The sequence below is a fragment of the Zootoca vivipara genome, chromosome 17 (assembly GCF_963506605.1).
Source record: "Zootoca vivipara chromosome 17, rZooViv1.1, whole genome shotgun sequence".
In the NCBI taxonomy this organism is placed as follows: domain Eukaryota; kingdom Metazoa; phylum Chordata; class Lepidosauria; order Squamata; family Lacertidae; genus Zootoca; species Zootoca vivipara.
In genome coordinates, this window is record NC_083292.1 from 15,780,964 (window position 1) to 15,800,324 (window position 19,361).

Sequence of the window (19,361 nt, forward strand, 5' to 3'; positions counted from 1 at the left end):
TTATTCCACCACCCTTCTGGTGTCTTGGATTTCATCAGGCATCTCCCGCATGCTTTCTTCTCAGGCATGAGGGCTAGAAACTTGCCCTTCAAACAAACGGACAAGCAAGCAAGCAAGCAAGCCAAGATTCCAAGCAAACCAAATTTTGTGCTCAATCCCTGTCCACATTCTGGACTTTTCCACTCTTCCTGCAGAGCTGCAGTAAAAGGCACTGCCCTGACCACAAGGTCCTAGCATAACAGCATGGGGGCTCTTAATTTCAAGAAGCAAGAAAGGTTGCATAGCAATGGGAAGGCATGCAAAACATGCCTGCTTTCCTGCAAGCACATCATCCATTCAAAGTATGGGGAAAGGGCGCAATGGGGTGTCTTTTCCTGGAGCGGGGAGGTCTACTGTATGTTGCCAAGGGAAAACCACAAGCAGGACATAAGTACAACAGCAGCGCTCTCCCCTTCTGTGGTTTCTAGCAACTGGTATCCAGAGGCATTGACTGTCTCCACCAGTGGAGTGAGAACATAGCCTTATCCCCCTCCATCGATTTGTTGAATCCTCTTTCAAAGACTCTTCTAAGCTGTTGGCCATCATTGCCTCTGGAAGTTTAACTCTTGTGTGAAAAAGGACTTTCTTTCACCCATCCTGAATTCTCCAACATTCAGTTTCACTGTATGCTTGTGAGTTGCAGCATCTCTCCTTGCCATGCATAACTGTATTTCTCCAGGTTTTTTACATGTGATCAGGAGGGGCTTTTGCTCCATGGAGGCACATCTAATGCCTTTCTTGGTGCAGCAGTTTCCTGGATACGCAACCTGGGTTTTAAGAGCCAAAGTGACTCCTAGCATGGTGTGACTAAGCATGGGAACTACATTAACTCCATCTTAAACCTTGCCTAAGGCTACTTGGTCAGCTGATAGCAGAAGCAAGGCAGTTTCAGCTTCAGTCCATTCTCTGCAATACTGGGATAATAATGTGATGCACTTTTAAAACTCCCAAGAACTCTGATCCTCTGCCCTTCATAGAATCACAGAACTGTAGAGTTGGAAGGGACCCTGAGGATCATGTAGTCCAACACCCTGTATTGCAGGAATATGCAGCTGTACTCATAGGGGGATCGAACCTGCAACCTTGGCACCACCATGCTCTAACCAACTGAGCTATCCAGGCCGACGATGTTATCAGAAAAGGTATAGAATGCCAATGCATTTTAATTTCAGCCTGGTTAACTGCTCCGCGCAACCGATAGATCACAATGAACCACCAACACAAAGGCCATTCAGCATGGCAAACATATACAAAGGCTTGGGAGGACGGCCGTCCGACATCTTTTCCAAACTGGCTCCCTGTTTCACACCTTCACCCTCTCTCCTTTAGGGGATGCACAAATCCAGGTAGCCTGGTTGACCCAGAGAAACTCCCCGTCCACCCGGGTTTTTGTTAACTTTTGAAGAAGCCAGTGTAAAACAAAAACAGAAACACAGCAGCTGGGCCAAGCCAAAGGGACTGGACGGATTCTGCTGAAGTGGAAGGGCTGCAAATAGTTCCTCATGGACACTCGTTTGCACAAGGCTATGTACACATGTAAGAACAGAAGAGCCTGCTGGAACAGGCCAAATGGCCCATCTACTCCAAAGGGAAGACATCCACAAGCAGGACCTGAGTGTAGCAGGGCTCTCCCCACTTGTGGTTCCCCAGTGTACTGCTTCTGACAGAGGAGGGAGAGCACAGCTATCACTGGCTTGGAGCCGCTGATGGCCTTATCCTCAGTGAATGGGACTAACCCCACTTTTAAAGCCATCCAAACTGGAAGCTGTTACAGACACCATTCAAGATTCCCTATTATGTCTCTTTATGCTTTCCTGGACGGTGTGGTCAAACCCTCTGGAATTCCCTCACACAGACAACCGAGTCATGACCTTGCATGGAGCTAGTGAGGCTACAGCTCGGACAGAACAGTAAGGTGATGGGTCCATGCCAGCAACATGCATGGGGCAAACGTGGCCTCTTTGAAACCAAGCCCCAGAGGCTGTGTCCTTACCTTGCGTGGACTGTCCACATATGTCGGTGTCATGGCCATGCTGTTACTGTTCTCGGTTGGCTGGCTGGAGCTCTTCCCAGCAAGTGCTGCTGCTGCTGCTGCTGCCTGCTGCTCTCCCAGGGTCCTGGAGAAGAAAGTACAGGTAGGACAGAGGCATGAACTCACACTTCTTACTTGCGGGCAGTAACCACAACAACAGTTTGCCTGCCCATTCGACCATTTCAATCTGCAAGTGTGTTTGTGTGCAGAATGTGGCCTGTTGTACAAAGTCATGTCAGTCGCTCTGGTTCAGAAAGTATTGATCTGATGTGGAGAGATCTTTCCTATTCTAATCAATTATCAATTATCCGGAAGATTATCTGTGTGATACAAACAAGTGCAATCTGGAAGTTTCTAGCTGACACGTAACTTTCAATTCTGCCTAGAAACAAGCAGAAGGTTCGTGATGTTTGGGATATTCCTTCAGAAAAGCTGAGTACAGCTGGCTTAAACCGGTTCTGTTATCTCTAGCTGTCAAGTTCATGCTGACTATAAGAAGAAGGCCAGAAGGAGCCTGGGTTTCACTCTTTTCTATCTCTCTTTCCTTCTGGTGTGGTGTTCTATATATAGTATGCTCAGTGTTAAGGTTTTAGTCTTATTGTAATTACCAGGTGGGTAGCTGTGTTGATCTGACGTAGTCAAAACAAAATAAAAAAATTACTTCCAGTAGCACCTTAGAGACCAACTAAAGTTTGTCATTGGTATGAGCTTTCATGTGTATGTGCATTCAGATAGTTTTATTATAAGTTATTGTTAAGTTTAAGTTAGGTCTGCTGCAACTGGATTTCTTATGGACAGTGCCAATCCTGAATGTACGGTATTGGATTTGTGACCGTTATGCTCATTTGCCTTCATTAGCAGTAAAGCTCTGCTGGATGGAGTATTAATTGTCTCTGGTCTATGCCTTTGGGAATCCTGCAACGTGTTTTAGACTTTACTCTGCTAATTATACGTTGGAATCTGCTCTGGATCAATATGAGTAGAATTCATGACACCCAATACATTGCTAAGCGTTCCAACTCACTTCTGGCTGGCTTCCATCTCCAGCAGAGCCGAGAGCGCAGAGGTCCCCTTCTTACCGAGAGGGGGAGGCCCGGACGGCTCCAAAGAATGAGCGGAAAGTGGACCCGCCATCTGCAAGCCTTTCATACAGGTCCCTTTCTAAATGGAAAGGGATCATTGGGTGGCAATGGAAAGGGAAGAGGGGGAAACAGAGGGAAAGCAAAAAGGTCACAAGAACATCGTAATCTGACTTATACTAAGTCAAGAGTATTGGTCTGGCTAGCTCAGTACTCCCTACACTGGCTGGCAGTGGTTCCTCGGTTTTTAAGGCAGGGAGTCTGGAGATGCCAATATAGACTGAACCTGGGACTTTCTGAATGCAGAGGCAGTACAGGAGTCTCCCCAGTTACATGTGTTTGACTCGCATGCGGCCATGCATACGTGCAGCACTGGGAAATCATTAAATAAATTGGTTTAAACTGCAAAATGGCGCAAAAAGAGCCTTGGCAACATCAATCCCATAAGCCTCTGCACTGACCTTTGAGGCCTGTGGAGAGTTGGGAGTTTGAGAATGGTTTGTAGGGAGTGATTCATGCCAGTCTGGTAAGTGCTGCTGGTTTTTAAACGGGGTGTTTTCAAGGGTTTCCAGAGGTTTAGAGCATGTTTATGGGTTTTTTAAGAGGCTGTTCCCCACTATATGCAATTTCATGCACATGTGTGTTACCTGGGAACGTAACTCCCATGTTTTGGGGAGAGGCCTGTACTCTAATGTGGAGCCACAGGTATTTAAGTCACATGACGCTTCAGTAGCTCTTCAACTGACGGATTGTGATTAGAGAAATCCCTCCTCAGCTCAGTCTCCACAAGGAACTTGTTACATCAGTTTTATACCTGTTTGACTCTCATGAGAATTAAAATCTGGCAAGGGTGCGGAGAAAAAGCATGAGTTGAACGAAGACTGACGAGCATCATGAGCAAGCAGGCTCACGAGGGAGCCGGGGCTGGCAGCAGCTCCCTGCCAAAAGTCAGCACGCTGGCCACAAGGCCCAGATACGCCTTACATAATGTGTGAACAGGCCCACGAAATTTCACAGAGCGCTGGCTCAGGTCACTGGCTCACCCGGATCATCCGGTCCGACCGGTGGCGCCTGCGGATGCGGTTCAGCCCCTCCACAAAGCGGATGAAGCCATCCAGGAGCTGCCACTCCTCCTCGTCCGAGCGAGCCTTGCCCCCGTAGACGTCGCAGTGCACCTCGCCCTCCATGATGCGCTTCGTGGCACTGATGCAGGCCGGCAGCAGCAGGAAGCGAGTCCGCCAGAATTTCAGCGACTCAATGAGACTGGGGGGAAAGTGGGGAAGCCAAGGGGAGTGGGGGGAAACACATGGAATCATAAAGTGCGTATGTCTTTGGGCAAGAAAGGAGATTCCAACTAAAGATTAGGAAGAACCTCTGGATGGTGAGAGACCTTTGACACTTGAGAGGACTCCCTTGGAAGGTGGTGGACTCTCCCTCACTGGAAGTTTTTAAACAGAAGTTGGAATCTGTCAGGGATTCTTTTGCTGTGATTCCTGTCTTGCAGGATGACCCCTTCCAATTCTAAAATTTTCTGATTCTATGTCACGTATGGCAAACGTCTGCCAAGCTGCTCAAATTGAGTTAAGTATCAGTCAACCAAACTTACAGATTTCTACGCCTCTTCCTACCCATCTGTGCTCACCGCTTGCAGCCTGGCAGAAAAGGGGGAGCCAAACTCTCATGCTACTCCAGAGTTTGGGTGCCAGGAGGGGATGATTCCTGGCCACATGGGGCAACCAGGCAAAGGGGCTGCTGGCCAGCCTGCAGCCCAGAGGTCAACATGGCTCCCTCTGGCTGCACACAAGATCCTCATTGAAGCATCTCCTTCTTAAGCTTGATGCACGAGCTGCAGTGGCTATACTGGGTTGCTGCCACGCTCCGGAGACCAGAGTTGTGGGCTTCTTTTTTTAAAAAACCAAACAAAGCAAAACAAGCCTGTTACATTAAAAAAGATGCAGTGCAGTCACAACCAGAACACACACAAATCTAACACAAGTAAGATTTCCATGCAATATAGGGAGCAGGCAGTCAGACATAGACAAATTGCCCAAATTAACTATGAGAAAACAAGCCTAAAAGTGTAAGAAGAAACACTTTTTATGTTGCTTTAGGAGTTCACCCTATTCTTCTGAGGGACTGATATCAAACACAGTGTTAAAAACTCAAGATATATAAGCTAGGCGTCAAATGTCTCCTTAAACCAGGGTTTACAGTTGCCGAAAGGGAATATATTGTTGCCATTTTGTGGCCAGATGGCTCAAAAGTCGCATTTTTCAATGCAGCTTTTTGGTTCCTGAAATTTGTTCCGCTCATGCAGATAAAATATCACAGGTAGAATTCTATAGGCTGTGTTGTTACGTGTGTGAAAACAGGGAAAAATCCAAGGACCCCCAAGCATGTACAGTGGTGCCTCGCTTAACGAATGCCCTGCTTAACGAAATTTCCGCTTAACGAAAGGTTTTTTCTAGTGGAGGTTGCCTCGCTAGGCGAATTCGTTTTACGAAAAATTCGTCTAGCGAATCACGGTTTCCCATAGGAATGCATTGAAATTCAATTAATGCGTTCCTATGGGCAAAAAAAAAAATCAATGCATTCCTATGGGATTCACTAGACGAATTTTTCGTTACAAGAAAAGACCCGTGGAACGAATTAAATTCATCTAGCAAGGCACCACTGTACCTCCAGATGGTGTCCTGGCACTCAGGCATCTTCACTTGGTCGCAAGTGGCCGATAGCCAGGTGCAAAATGCGCCTGGTGAATTTGAAACGTGGCTGGAGAGCACCAGGTGATTGAAGGCTGCTCAGCACTTACCTGAAATCCTCTGAACCTGTGGAGCAGATGTACTGGTCCAGGTAATTCCATTTGTATTCCTCTAACCTCTCATGGGAAAACTCAACCCAGCAAGAGACGAACTCAGAGTCAGAGTGGGAAGGGCACAGGCTGTAGGTGTAGTTTATCTGGGCTGATTCATACGGATACCTAAAGAGAACAGAGAAAACCCTGGCAACTCAAACCCACAAGCTTTTTTATTTTCATATTTTTAAAAGCCAAGTGGCTAGTCCACATTGGCCCTGGAGTTCCATCTGAAGATCAATACCCAGAAGATCACCTCTCCCCCTATATATAATGAACCAAACACTGTGCCTTGTAGGAGGGGGACTTGTTTCGTCATCCAAGGTGGAAAGGAGAAGTGTGGGAGTCTTGCAAAGTGTATGGGCTGGCAATGCCGCTTGCACTATGGTTCCCAAACCTGGAAACCTCACGCAAGGGATTCTGACGGGTGGGTGGTACAACCCACCTCTCAATCAGATTTGACAGAAGGAAGGATGGATGGGTGGATTTTGGCCCACACAGCCAAAAAGGGTTCCTCACTCCTGATCTAAGGCTGCCAAAAAAGTTACTCACTTTGGCAAATACCGAGTGACGGTAATGATTTTGTCCTTCAATATCACTTTGTGGAAGGTGCGGCCCATGCTCAGCCAGTACTGGTCCTCCTCTTCAGCCCGGATTCGTGACACAAGGCCTGGTTCGCAGGAAGGGTAACATATATATATATATATATATATATATATATATATATATATATATATATACCAAAGTGGTTTGCAGCAATAAAAACATGGAAGCATTTTAACTCTGTACAGTAGGCTGCTTTCTACACATGCATGCACCATCTCTCCCCTCCATCCGGCAAGCCAGAGACACCATCGGAGTTCAATGACACATCCCAGCCAGGCAAAAACACTCCAGCAGGGTGCAAAGCAAGGCTGATGATGGGTGTTGCACAGGCATAGCCTGGGAAGAGGGCTGGTCTCCCACCATTGCTCAACTGCATTTCTAAGTCAGCAAAGGGCTAATCTGAACTCATTAGCCCCCCTCCTTAAATTGGAGGAGGAGGAGGAGGAGGAGAGGGTCTTGGGCAGCCCCTCACCTCTGCTGTACAAGGGGCTGCTGCTGAGTGGCGGCTGGACGGCTGCAGGCGGCTTCTGAGGCTTGCTTTGCACGATGAGCTGGTAGCCCTGCATGAGCCTCTGGCATATGAACTCCTCAAACACTTGCTGAGCCGTCATCTGCACACCTTCCTCGTCCCTCCTGAGAAGGGAAAAAGGCAGGCAGTGAGTTGTCCCCACCTCAGGCAGCCAATCAGGCACCAGCCTCTTCCCACAGCAGCCAACCAGACGGCTTTCTGCATGAAGGGGAAGGCTGGAAGATTCAGGAAGGTCTTCCTTTACGCAGCGCATAGCTGCAATTTGCCGCCACGGGAGGCAGGGGTGGCCGCCAGTTCGGGATGGCTTTAAAAGACGATTGGGCAAATTTGTTGGGGAAGAGGACTACTGACAGTTACTAGTCATGACAGCTACGCTCTGCCTCCACAGTTGAAAACCAGTTGCTTGAAGCTGCAGGAGGGGAAGAGGGCTCTTGCTGTTCAAGTCCTGCTTGTGGGGTTTCCCAGAAGAGGGCATCTGGTTGGCCACTGTGAGGGCAGGAGGCTGGACTAGATGGGCCACGGGCGTGATTTAGTAGGGCTCTTCTCATGTTCACCACCGGGGGCACTACCTGCAAGAAGCTGGCCTGGCCGTGACCCCCCTGCCCTTCCAATTCCTTGCCATCTCCTCCAGCCACTGGTGACCAGGCCCAGCCCGGCCTAGCCAGTTCAGCATCCCAAAGCAACCAATGGAACAGGGGCAGCTCTCCCCGTTTTCAGCCGCAGGGTATGCGTACCTGTCCAGATCTGCTTCGGGCAGCAGGTCATAGCACCCTTCGGTGTAGTCGTTCTGCAGGCTCTGGCGGTCCGGGAAATAATCCGTGGTGAGGGGGAGGCAGGCGGGCGTGGTAAGAGACTTCCAGTCCACCCCGACTGTACAACAGAAGCCTGGCACTACGGGGGGAGCAGACAGCGTCAGAACTGCCTCGTTTCGTCACCGGGCGGAAGGCAATGGGGGGGTGGTGGTTGGGCATCAGTGCGAAGGAGGAAGGAGAGAGAGAGAAAGAGAAAAGAGAGAGGAGGAGGAGGAGAAAAAAGTGCCACAGAAGCAAAAAATGGGGAAAGGGAAGGAAGGAAGGAAGGAAGGAAGGAAGGAAGGAAGGAAGGAAGGAAGGAAGGAAGGGAAAGAAAGAAAGAAAGAAAGAAAGAAAGAAAGAAAGAAAGAAAGAAAGAAAGAAAGAAAGAAAGAAAGATTTTCATGGGGTAGGAGAATGAAAATTGTTCAGGATGGGAAAATGAGGTGGGAGGAGGGGTTGAGGAAGAGGGGAGGAAGGTAGGGAAAGAAAGACAGAGTTTGTTAAACAACACAGTGGCCATGCTGATTCACTCCCATCATGCAACTGGGAATAAAAATAAAGTTAATTAACAGTTCAATTCGCCTTTCGATTTGTAAACTCGAACCAATACAGCAGCTGCAGGAATTAAAAAACAACACAAGCTATTAAAAGCACCCCGAGGCGAATGAATGAAAAAGTGCAGGACGACACCCGTATTCCAAGCCCAGAACAGGAGAGGGTGAAGACCCTTCACCTTCTGTGTCAAAATGCCAGAGAAAGAGAGGAGGGCTAAGAGAGAGCAGCAGAGCTGCCTGCACCCAGCAGAAGTTGCACACCCATCAGAGCAGCAGCAGCAGCAGCAGGAAAAGGAAGCAGGAAAAATTTTTTTAAAAGGAAAGAATGAGCAGCACAGGAGGTAAGAAGGGATCTGGGGCAATAGGGAAATGGGGAATCTTGCTGGGGTGACCCTTGCCTGTAACGGAAGTTTCAAAGAGGAGCGGTGGGTGGAACTGGCAGGGAGGCCAGCGGTAGGTGGCACCCAGGCCAAAGGCAGGCAGAGCCACCCAGTAAGAAGGCAGGTAGACATGGGAGGATATGGCTGGTGGCGCAGTGCCCATTTGCCCTAAAAGGGCAGCAGCTTCCAAGGAAGCAGAGCTCACACAGGATCAAAGCAGCCAGTTGCTCCACACTCTGGGCAAAAAGCCCCTCTGCATCCCCAGCCAGGGGAGGAGATTCACTGCACCTTTTGAGCCAGCTGACAGGTGCAGAAGGAAGAGATGAAGGTGGGGACTCATTTCCCCATAGTGCTCTCTCCCACACTCCGGATGTGTAAGTTTGGCTCAACAGCACGAAAGACAGAAGCCAATCTAAGGGTAGAATGGCATCTGCACCAGGGAGAGGGTTCCTGGGTTCGTGGGGCTCATCTCCTGCCAACCAGGGTTGTCAGAGCAGCTACTTGGGCTGGTTCCCACATCCATGAGGGAAAAGCACTTCACACATGCTCAGAGAAACACTTCCCTCAAGTCCTTCCTATGTTCCAAGGCTAAGCCTTCAAGGGCAAATTCCTGCATCGGAGTGAGCCTGGCAGCTCGATTCCAAGACGCTCTGGGCTTGGCAGATATTACTGATCACAAAAGATGGGCACAATAAATCTAGCCATAAGGCAAATTTACATGGAGACCAACCTTTAAATGGCAGGCAGATCAAGCCCTAGGGCCAAAGCTTTTCGTTGCGCAGTGGGGAATTGTACTCAGGGTTCCAGAGCATGAGCAATCTAGCTTCCCTCTTTCCACCCCAGGGCACAGACTGTGCTCTGGTCTCCACCCAGAACGGCTGCAATTTGCAAGAGCCTCACAGCTCTCTGAGGGGGAAAGGCAAAAAACAATTGCAGGTTGCCTAAGCAAAATCCTTACATTTAAGAATTTTGCAATTGATTGTGGTTGAAGAATCGCAGCCCTCCATTAAAACAGTCCCTGAAAGGGCAACCTGCCGAAGGCTGTGCAAGGGGGTACAGCAGTTTTTTCTCCATCCACTTCCAAGCTTCCTCAATAAAAACTGCATTTGAAAAGGAGGCGTAAAACCGCCTCTTCATTATTCAAAAGACTGTCCAGCAACTTCTAAAAGATTCAATATCAAGGCACTCGTGTGTGTCAAGGAGAAAGCTTTCCTGTGTGCGGGAACAGAAAACCCAGTTATGTATGTCGCCCTGTTCTTAGAATTAAAACACGGTGAACCCAGTAACCCAGATGGGGATGCCAGGGGGAGAAGATAAGGTCCCAGGAGGGGGATGCTGCCCCCCCCCACCTCTCACTTCATTAGTCTCTGTTTAACAATACATTTGCCTTGCTCGTGGTTCACAGATAGTAAATGAGGAGACAGTCAAACAACCCTTTGCACCAGTTCCCTCACCCAGGCAGATTTATTTAAACTCTGTGGTTAGTGTTGCTCGCTCTCAGACAAATATTCTGGGATGTTCCAGACAGGTCACTGAGCAACCAGAAGCCTTCCTCTGTGGGACTGTGTCCCCACAGCTTCTGTATGGGAAAATCCCAGATGGAAGGAAAGCCCTATCCCAAAACTTGCCACTTTGGAGAGAAGGAGCAAAAGGAACTGGAGGCAATCGGGAGCCCTTGGGACCCTGGAAGTGCTTCTCTCGCTTTTGCCCTCACCTACACAGACAGCGTTTCCGTGCGCTGCTCTGGTTCGCCAGAAGCAGCTTTGTCATGCTGGCCACATGACCTGGAAGCTCCCTTGGCCAATAACGCGAGATGAGCGCCGTAACCTCAGAGTCGGTCACGACTGGACCTAATGGTCAGGGATCCCTTTACCTTTGCACAGACCAACCTCCCCCCACCCCAACCCTGTCATCACTGCTCTTACTCGGATCTGGAGAGTTAGAGACGGCGCTCTCCAGGGAGTCCTTGTTCTGGCTTCGGGCATTCATTCCTGAAAGGGGAAAGATGTTAGCTTGCATTTCTTAGTACAGAGAGTATTGATCTTATGTGTAGAGATCTTTCCTATTCTAATAAATTCAAGAGGGTTCTGGAAGCTTCTGGAAACTTCTCTGTGTGAAAGAAACAAGCAGAAGGTTCATGATGTTTGGGTTATTCCTTCAGAGAAGCTGAGCACAGCTAGTTTAAACTGGTTCTGTTATCTCTTTCTGTCAAGGTCATGCTGACTATAATAAGGAGGCCAGAAGGAGCCTGGGTTTCACTTTCTATCCCACTTTCCTTCTGGTGTGGTGTTCTTTATACAGTATAGCACACTTAGCGTTAAGGTTATTGTAAGTTTAAGTTGTCTGCTGCAACTGGATTTCTTATGGAAAGTCTTTCCTGAATGGCTTGGATTTGTGACCGTTATGCTCATTTGCCGTCAGTAACAGTAAAGCTCTGCTGGATGAAATATTAATTGCCTCTAGTCTATTTTCTTGGGAATCCTGCAACGACGTGTTTCAGTTTTTACTCTGCTAACTATACGTTGGAATCTACTCTGGATCAATACTGAGTAGAAATTCACTGACAAGAGAGACCTTCACCATGACAGGAAGTGCAGAGAGGGCTTTCGTGAGCCACAGAACATTTCTAGTCCAGCCTCGTGTCCTCATAGTGGCCAACCAGATCCCGCAAAGGGGAAGAAGCCAGCAAGCAGGATTCGAGCACAAGAGCATTCTCCCCTCCTGAGGCTTCCAGCAACTGGGATTCAGAAGCATTGCTGCCTTCGACTGTGGAGGCAGAACACAGCCATCATGGCTATAGTGGTACCTCGGTTTATGAACACAATTGGTTCCGGAAGTCTGTTCATAAACTGAAGCGAACTTTCCCATTGAAAGTAATGGAAAGTGGATTAATCTGTTCCAGATGGTCCGTGGAGTACTTAAACTGAAGCGTTCATAAACTGAAGTGAACTTTCCCATTGAAAGTAATGGAAAGTGGATTAATCCGTTCCAGACGGGTCCGCGTACTTAACCCGAAGCATGGGTGTACAGTGGTACCTCTACTTACGAATAACTCTACTTACGAATGTTTCTACTTACGAATGGTGCTCCGTCCGCCATCTTGGATGCGGTTTAGATAGGATTTTTTCTACTTACAAATTTTTAGATAGGGTTGCTTCGACTTATGAATTTTTTCTCCCAATGCATTCCTATGGGATTCGACTTACAAATTTCTTTGACTTACGAATGTGCGTTCGGAACGCATTAAATTCGTAAGTAGAGGTACCACTGTAATTGGTTCCGGAAGTCTGTTCATAAACTGAAGCGTTCATAAACTGAAGCCAACTTTCCCATTGAAAGTAATGGAAAGTGGATTAATCTGTTCCAGACGGGTCCGCGGAGTACTCAACCTGAAGCGTACTTAACCCGAAGCATGGGTGTAATTGGTTCCGGAAGTCTGTTCATAAACTGAAGCGAACTTTCCCATTGAAAGTAATGGAAAGTGGATTAATTTGTTCCAGATGGTTCTGCGGCGTTCGTAAACCGAGGTTCCACTGTAGTAGCCATTGATAGCCCTCTCCTTCATGGATTTGTCTAATGCTCTTTGAAAGCAATTTAGGTTGGTGGCCATCACTGCCTCCTGTGGGAGTGAGTTCCACAGTTTAACCATGTGGGCACTAACTGCAGGGACATAACGCTCAGAGCTCCTGCAATTTGCTCTTTCATGAAGAATGCCCAGCCAGGTGTATGCTATGCGTCAGTTTTGGAACAGGCCCGCATCATTACCGAAGCCCGCCTGCCACCCTCCTCATGCCAATTGTTATCACCTGTGGCATGGCTGCCAGTGAGCTGGTTAGAGTAATCATCCATGCCACTGAAGCTCATGAAGGAAGTGCCGTCATCTGGATGGTGAGAAACTCCATGCCTGGAGAGAAGGAAAGCAAAGCATTTAAAGACAATTAACAGTAAAAAAAATAAAAAAGGAAAGCATGTCAACATCTATGTGTCTGGAGAGACTTGCCTAAACAACAACAACAACAAAAAGGTTTTAAGCAGGTGATTGAAAAAGGTACACTGAAGGCTCCTCCTACCTGATATCAATAGGCAGGGAGTTCCAAAGTGCTGCCATGCTGAGAGATCGAGTTCTTGCAAATGCAGAATGAGCTTGCAGCCCAAACATTTGTAGGCAGAGGCCAAGAGAAGAGTAATTTGAGGTGGCAACCAGAGAGGAATGGCAAACCAAGTTGATGGACTATGCCGAAATGGCAAAATTAACCGGGAAGCTCAGAAATCAAGAAGACAATAACTTTAACAAGGAATGGGAAAAAGTTTATAATTTATTTATAAGGCCACTGTAAACAGGTTAAAACATTAGCAGGATTTTTAACCACACTTGTAAAGTAATGGAAAGTATGAAAAATTTAGGAGGATTAAAAATCTGGATAAGTATTGATATGCAGTTGTAAAAAAATATATCGTTAGGACCCATGGAAGGGATGGGGGGAAGCCAGGAGATTCAGAGCAATTTCGATATACTTTTTTTAAAAAAATTATACCCCCCCCCCAAAAAAAGAGTAATTTGAGGTGGAATCAGATTTGCTATGGTATGGACCTAATGCCTGAAAGCTCTATCAACGAGACCCACTTTTGGTTGTAAGTCTAGGGCAGGCATAGGCAACCTTGGCTCTCCAGATGTTTTGGAACTACAACTCCCATGATCCCTGACCACTGGCCCTGTTAGCTAGGGATCATGGGAATTGTAGTTCCAAAACATCTGGAGAGCCAAGGTTGCCTATGCCTGGTCTAGGGGAAAGCGCCCCTATGCGTCCCCTTTGGGCAGCCTCACCTCCCAGTTGCCTCGTGATAGGCCAGCTCCAGCAGTTCTGCAGAGGAATGGGTCCAGTCCCTCTGCCCACTGCCCTGCATCTCGGCCATGTTCTGACGCGTCTGGTGGTGGATCTGGATGGCTTCTCCAGAAGGACCTGCCCAAGCACAAGATTCAGTTATCACTTGATTTGCCAACCAGCTCTTTCCACAATCCACACCGACTCTCCACGCCACAAGACTGCATTCAAAGCAGCGATTTCCCACCAAATCGAACACAGAGGTGGCTGAGTTTGCATTGCGTCCCCTGAGCTGTTCCTGCCACAGTCTAAGATGTGCAGTTCGTCAAAGGGGATGCAATCTTTCACATGAATAGCCTGAATCAAACATGAGAAGCACCTTGCTGGACCAGGCCAAGAGTTGATCTAACCCAGGGTTTCCCAAACTTCAGTCTCCAGCTGTTTTGGGACTACAATTCCTATCATTCCTGACCACTAGCTAAGGATGGTGGGAGTTGTAGTTCAAAAACAGCTGGAGACCCAAGTTTGGGAAAACCTGATCTAGCCCAGCATCCCCCAGCCTGGTAACTTCCAGGTGTTCTGAGCTGAAACTTCCATCAGCCCCAGCTTACATGGCTATGCCGGCTGGAGCCAGAGGAAGCTGCAGTACCAAATAATCAATCTGCCACAAAAAGTGGCTACCGTAGTAGCCATGAGCAGCCTCGCTTTCTGCCTTCTTACCCACAGGGAACGTGTGCATCCAGCGCCTCCGGTTCGATGTGAGTTTCATGGGCATCCTGGAGGGGGCAAAGGGGTTGATGAGGGCCCTCTGCGGCGCATACCCCCCAGCAGAACGGATGTGCAGCATGGACTCGGCACTCCCGACGTGAAATCTCCCAGGGGCACTGGAGTCTCGCTGCTGGGACTCCATCATATTCTCCAGAGCGTCTGAAATGACGACAACAAAAAACTTCGCATCAATAGGGAGAAATCCAACAGGCACATAAGGAGCCTACCGAGCAGCCCTTTAAGACACATGTCCCACACAGCAGATTTTTTTGGGGTGGGTGGGACTGTAATGGGAAACGGACAGACTGAACCCACTGGGCACAAACAGGGTGATTTTGCACAGCACCCACTCACCCCAACAAGGCTTAACTTGGAAAGCTTCAGAGGAGATTGTGCCCCATTGAGGGGCAGGAATGCTGGGTGGTGTTTCTGACTCAGGCATGTAAACATCTTTGCTCTGCCAGCCCAGGCAAAAGCGGGGGGAGAGGAGGAACCACCTTGGAGGCAACATACCCAAGTTCATTTATGTTTTAGTATGGTGGCACCTGCACTTTGGAACTCCCTGCCTATTGAGCCTACCCAGATGTCTAGAATGGCTGATGTGCTTTCAGTTTATTGCTGGTTTTTAACTTTCTGAACATTTAAATTGCTTTTTTTTTTACTAACGATCTTAAACCGCTTTGAGGTTTGTTTGTTTTAGGTTTTTTTAAAAAAATAAATTTTATGAAATAAGAAAAATCATTAAGTCCAGCGGGTGCTGTTTAAGTACTTAGTGCTCTTTAGCTTCTTTGTTTTCTATTAATATTAAACATGAATGATTGCTGTAATTTTTCTTTGTAATCTTTAAGCTTACACAGCAGCATAACTCTTCAAACAGGTAAAAAATGGTAAATGCAATGGCTACAAAACTAAACTGAATTTAAAATCGCAGAAAGGTCCGCTGCAAAGGGAACTTAATTCCTGTTCACTTTACCTGGAAAACATAGGAACTACTCACAGGGGCAATTCGGATACTTTTGAACCAATTCAGTGAATTATTTAATCAGAATTATTTTAGTGAAAGCACCAATCTTAACACAGGCTGTCCACAAATGACTTATTCAATCAAAGATCTCTGATTTCAGGCCAGTTATTAGACAATGATGTGTATGTATACATAAATGTGCACCCTATTTGCTTGCAAAATATTAAATCAGCTTGCAAAAGATTAAAGTAAATGCACAATTATAATAACCCACAATTAGACTAAAAGCAGGGGCAAGAAACAAGACCTTTTAGCTTCTTCTCTCTATTTTTTTTGCCTTCAAAACGCCACGGTGAGGCTTTCGGTACCTGAAGCTGAGAAAGAACCACCTGCTCAAGGTCCCCTGAATCCTAGAGTCCCTCTGGACAAGTCCAGCTCCCTACCTAACCCCTGAGAACGCTGGACCTCACAGGGATGTTTTAAAAGACCCTTTTAAAAAAAGGTATGATAAGACAGTAAATCCACCTGGGAAAACAGCTGCTAATTAGTTTGAGGCTGTAAGGGGGGACTCCCCCAAGGGGCTCCCCAACTAAGCCGACCTCCTTAAATGATTTGATAAGTGGGTCAGAGAAGTAGGCTACCCACTCCACGTGCTGTTATTCGGAGGAGGAGGACAAGGGCACTTAAGACGGAGCAGGCGAGATAGGAGGGGTGCCATGAGCCAAGGGGATGAAGGCTGGCTCAGGAAGTGAGGAGGCCTCGCTGGGGACAATTTAGAACAATCTACAAACAGGTTTCAGGGGGGGGATAAAAGGAAAAGTGGAATGGGGGGTATTTTTTTAAAAAAGGATAGTTGTCATAATCGCCAATAAAGAAATATAGGATGCAACTATGACATTTACTGATTTGATAATAAAGCATTCTAAGAGGGAAAGGATGTGTTGTCTATCATTGTAAAGGGTTCCATGATCTGAACCAAAACAATATATAAAAGGATATCATATAGAGGAGGGTGAAAGGTTGTTTTCTGCTGCTCCAGAGAAGCGGACACGGAGCAATGGATTCAAACTACAAGAAAGAAGATTCCAACTAAACATTAGGAAGAACTTCCTGACAGTAAGAGCTGTTCGACAGTGGAATTTGCTGCCAAGAAGTGTGGTAGAGTCTCCTTCTTTGGAGGTCTTTAAGCAGAGGATTGACAGCCATATGTCAAGAATGCTTTGATGGTGTTTCCTGCTTGGCAGGGGGTTGGACTGGATGGCCCTTGTGGTCTCTTCCAACTCTATGATTCTATGAATTACAGACAACAACCGGTTTAGGCATGTCTGAATGATGCACGATTGTGCACATGCGCACAGCAGCGAACCCAGAAGTAGCACGGAAACCTCATAAGGACACAAAAAGGGGCAGAGCAGGCTTACGCTCGCTCTGCCGGCACGCGCACGGGGTCCGGAACATAACCCCCGTGCAAAATGAGGGTTGCCTGTACAATTTTTTTTATTTCAAATGCCGCCCTCACCCTAAAAAATAAGTTCTTTTTTTCTGAAGCCTGTATGTTTTGGGAGGTGACACGCAGGCAACGTCTAACGAAATAATCCACAGTAAGAAACGAAACGACGATACGTTCAAAAGGAGCGAATTGCTCCCACTTCACATCGGGCCTCATCCTGACCTCGGGTGCTGGTGTAGCCCAAGGAGCTGCTGACTTCGTACTGGAGGTGGAGGTGCTGGCGGGGGATCATCAGGATGTTGGAGATCTTGCCCAGGGAGCTGTCGTCCGAGGCCTGGCTCCTCACCTCTTCCGGGGGCAGAGGCCGACTCTGCAGGGAAGGGCTGGAGGAGACGTCGTAGGAGCTGGAGCTCTTCCGGGGGCGGCTCTCTCGTTCCCGGATGGACCTGCTGGCAAAAAGCACCAGGGGGAAAGGGAGGGCAAAGGCCCAGCTCCAGTCATGTCACACAGACCTTTTGTCACTTAATTCAGGGGTGGGGAACCTCAGGCCTGGGGCCCAAATGCGGCCCTCACAGGATCTCTAAGCTGGCCTTTGGAACGCTTCCCTGATTTGCAGCCTAAGCATTTTTGCCTGGCTGAGATGTGCTCCCGAAAACTTTGATGGTGTTAAAGTGTTCTGAAATAAGCCCACATCGACAAATGTTAAATAAATTGGAGTCCTTGGAGAGTTGAGAAAATCAAATGAAAAGGTTCCAAGAGCTCTGGCCAGGTAGTAGATTAATTTTTAGAAAGTTTTAAGTTGAGAATAGTAAGACAAATTCCAGTAGCAATCCAGTTTTTAGAAATCCAGGACAAGGCCCTGTTTCGGGTTTATTCTTCATCAGCTCTAGTTTCATAGTTTCAAGGTCAAAGCGTACCCATTCATGTTTTTCATGTTTTCATGAATGGTACGCTTTGACCTTGAAACTATGAAACTAGAGCTGATGAAGAATACATCGACAAATGTAGCATTTGCTTCTTTGCACATGGCCCTCAGCAAGCTGCCCGGAAGGGAATGTGGCCCTCCGAGTAAAAAAGGTTCGCCACCCCTGAATTAATCAATCACAGTAAGCTGATTATGAAGGTTTTTAAAAAAAAGAAAAAGAAAAAAGAAATGGAGAAAAATTCCTTGGGAAGATACAGCAGGAAACCATTTTCCAGGTGTGCTTTGCTGGACCTCATGGTTTAAACAGCAGATGCAGGCTGGAAGCCCAGCAGAAATGTGAAGCTGACGGGGACGGAGGTGTGTGGATCTCTGCCCCCTCCTTTGCAAAGGCTGCTCCAGACTAGTTTGGCAATAGCCCACAAGCACACCATCCAATTTGGCTCATTGCCTCGCAAGCTTCTTTACCTGAAGGTGGTACAACGCTGAGCTCTGGACGGCCCCGGCAGACGGAAGACCTGGGCGTCGTAACCATCATAATCTACTTGGATGGGGAGAGCGTTCTCTGTCTCTTTCGGGGCTCCCAAAGCTGGAAGGCAGTAACAGCACGTTATTGATTGGGGCAGCTTTTAAAGACCGGGTCTCCGTTCTTGGGCAAAGCGGCATAATATCAGCATAAGAATTTCTCCTGCTGGGACAGACGAAAGGTGACCCGTGTGGTCCAATTGCCTGTTCTCCTAGTGGCCAACCAGATACCTGTTTGGAAGCAGGACCTGAAAGCAATCTCCCCACCTGGGACTCCCAGCAATGGGTGCTGAGAGGCACTGACTGCCTCTAACAGCCAGCGTGGAGTAGTGGTTAGGGTGTCAGAGTGGGACGTGGGAGACCAGGGTTCAAATGGGTGACCTTGGGCTGGTTCACTGCCTCTCGGCTGAACCTGTCTTGCAGGGTTGTTGTGAAGATAAAATGGGAAGGAGGACAAACGTTGTCTGCCACCTTGGAGGATATAAATCCAATCTGTCAACGATCAATGGAGGCAGGGCCCTTTCACAATAACAACCTGGAATGACTACTCACAGGCATCCCTGCTACTTTTCAGTTTTTCACTCTGCGGCTGGAATCCAAGCGGAACGAAAAATGGCAAAGGAAAGAAAGCATTGGAAACTTAAGTTAATTTGGCCATGGAACGGTCACTGCATTACAAGCGATAGATTCAGACCAGGAATATTCTGACAATTCATCCAGTCACCCAATGAGCCCCCCCCAAAAAAATCTCACACTGAAGTGCTTGGTGAACTCTTACCGTTTTAAAAGCCTACAGTACAAATGCATCTGGGCGGGGGCCATGTTCCATATGAACCACCCCCATGCGACTATCCTTACTTTTCAAGCAAGGTTGAGAAAAAGACTCCTAGAGCCCAGTAAGCTTGGAGGAGAGCTTAAAAGTAATTTATGTGCTGGGAAAACCTGGTGCAAATGCAGCTTTTAAGGTCTCCCACCTTGCATGCAATTATTTCACGCAACTTCAACCAGCCAGCTTTCAATTGTGCAAGGTTGAAATTGCCTG

The 19,361-nt window shown here is 47.7% G+C and overlaps 1 protein-coding gene across 9 annotated transcripts in view; it reads right to left on the reverse strand.

Annotated features, from left to right (window-relative positions):
- Positions 1–19,361, reverse strand: part of DEPDC5 (DEP domain containing 5, GATOR1 subcomplex subunit) — a 50,543-nt gene that overhangs the window by 15,104 nt on the left and 16,078 nt on the right. For 3 of the 9 annotated variants that reach the window (XM_035097582.2, XM_035097578.2, XM_035097579.2), the window contains exons 19-32: positions 18,872–18,908; positions 18,263–18,383; positions 17,095–17,321; positions 14,411–14,617; positions 13,693–13,828; positions 12,674–12,771; positions 10,793–10,858; positions 7,874–8,057; positions 7,083–7,243; positions 6,557–6,674; positions 5,963–6,130; positions 4,194–4,413; positions 3,096–3,232; positions 2,033–2,156 (exon numbers count right to left, since the gene is read on the reverse strand). In XM_035097582.2, coding sequence (XP_034953473.2) covers positions 2,033–2,156; positions 3,096–3,232; positions 4,194–4,413; positions 5,963–6,130; positions 6,557–6,674; positions 7,083–7,243; positions 7,874–8,057; positions 10,793–10,858; positions 12,674–12,771; positions 13,693–13,828; positions 14,411–14,617; positions 17,095–17,321; positions 18,263–18,383; positions 18,872–18,908 — 2,004 coding nt within the window. The remainder of the gene's footprint in view (positions 1–2,032; positions 2,157–3,095; positions 3,233–4,193; positions 4,414–5,962; positions 6,131–6,556; positions 6,675–7,082; positions 7,244–7,873; positions 8,058–10,792; positions 10,859–12,673; positions 12,772–13,692; positions 13,829–14,410; positions 14,618–17,094; positions 17,322–18,262; positions 18,384–18,871; positions 18,909–19,361) is intronic. The other 6 variants (XM_035097580.2, XM_035097586.2, XM_035097581.2 and 3 more) reach the window with 3 other exon arrangements.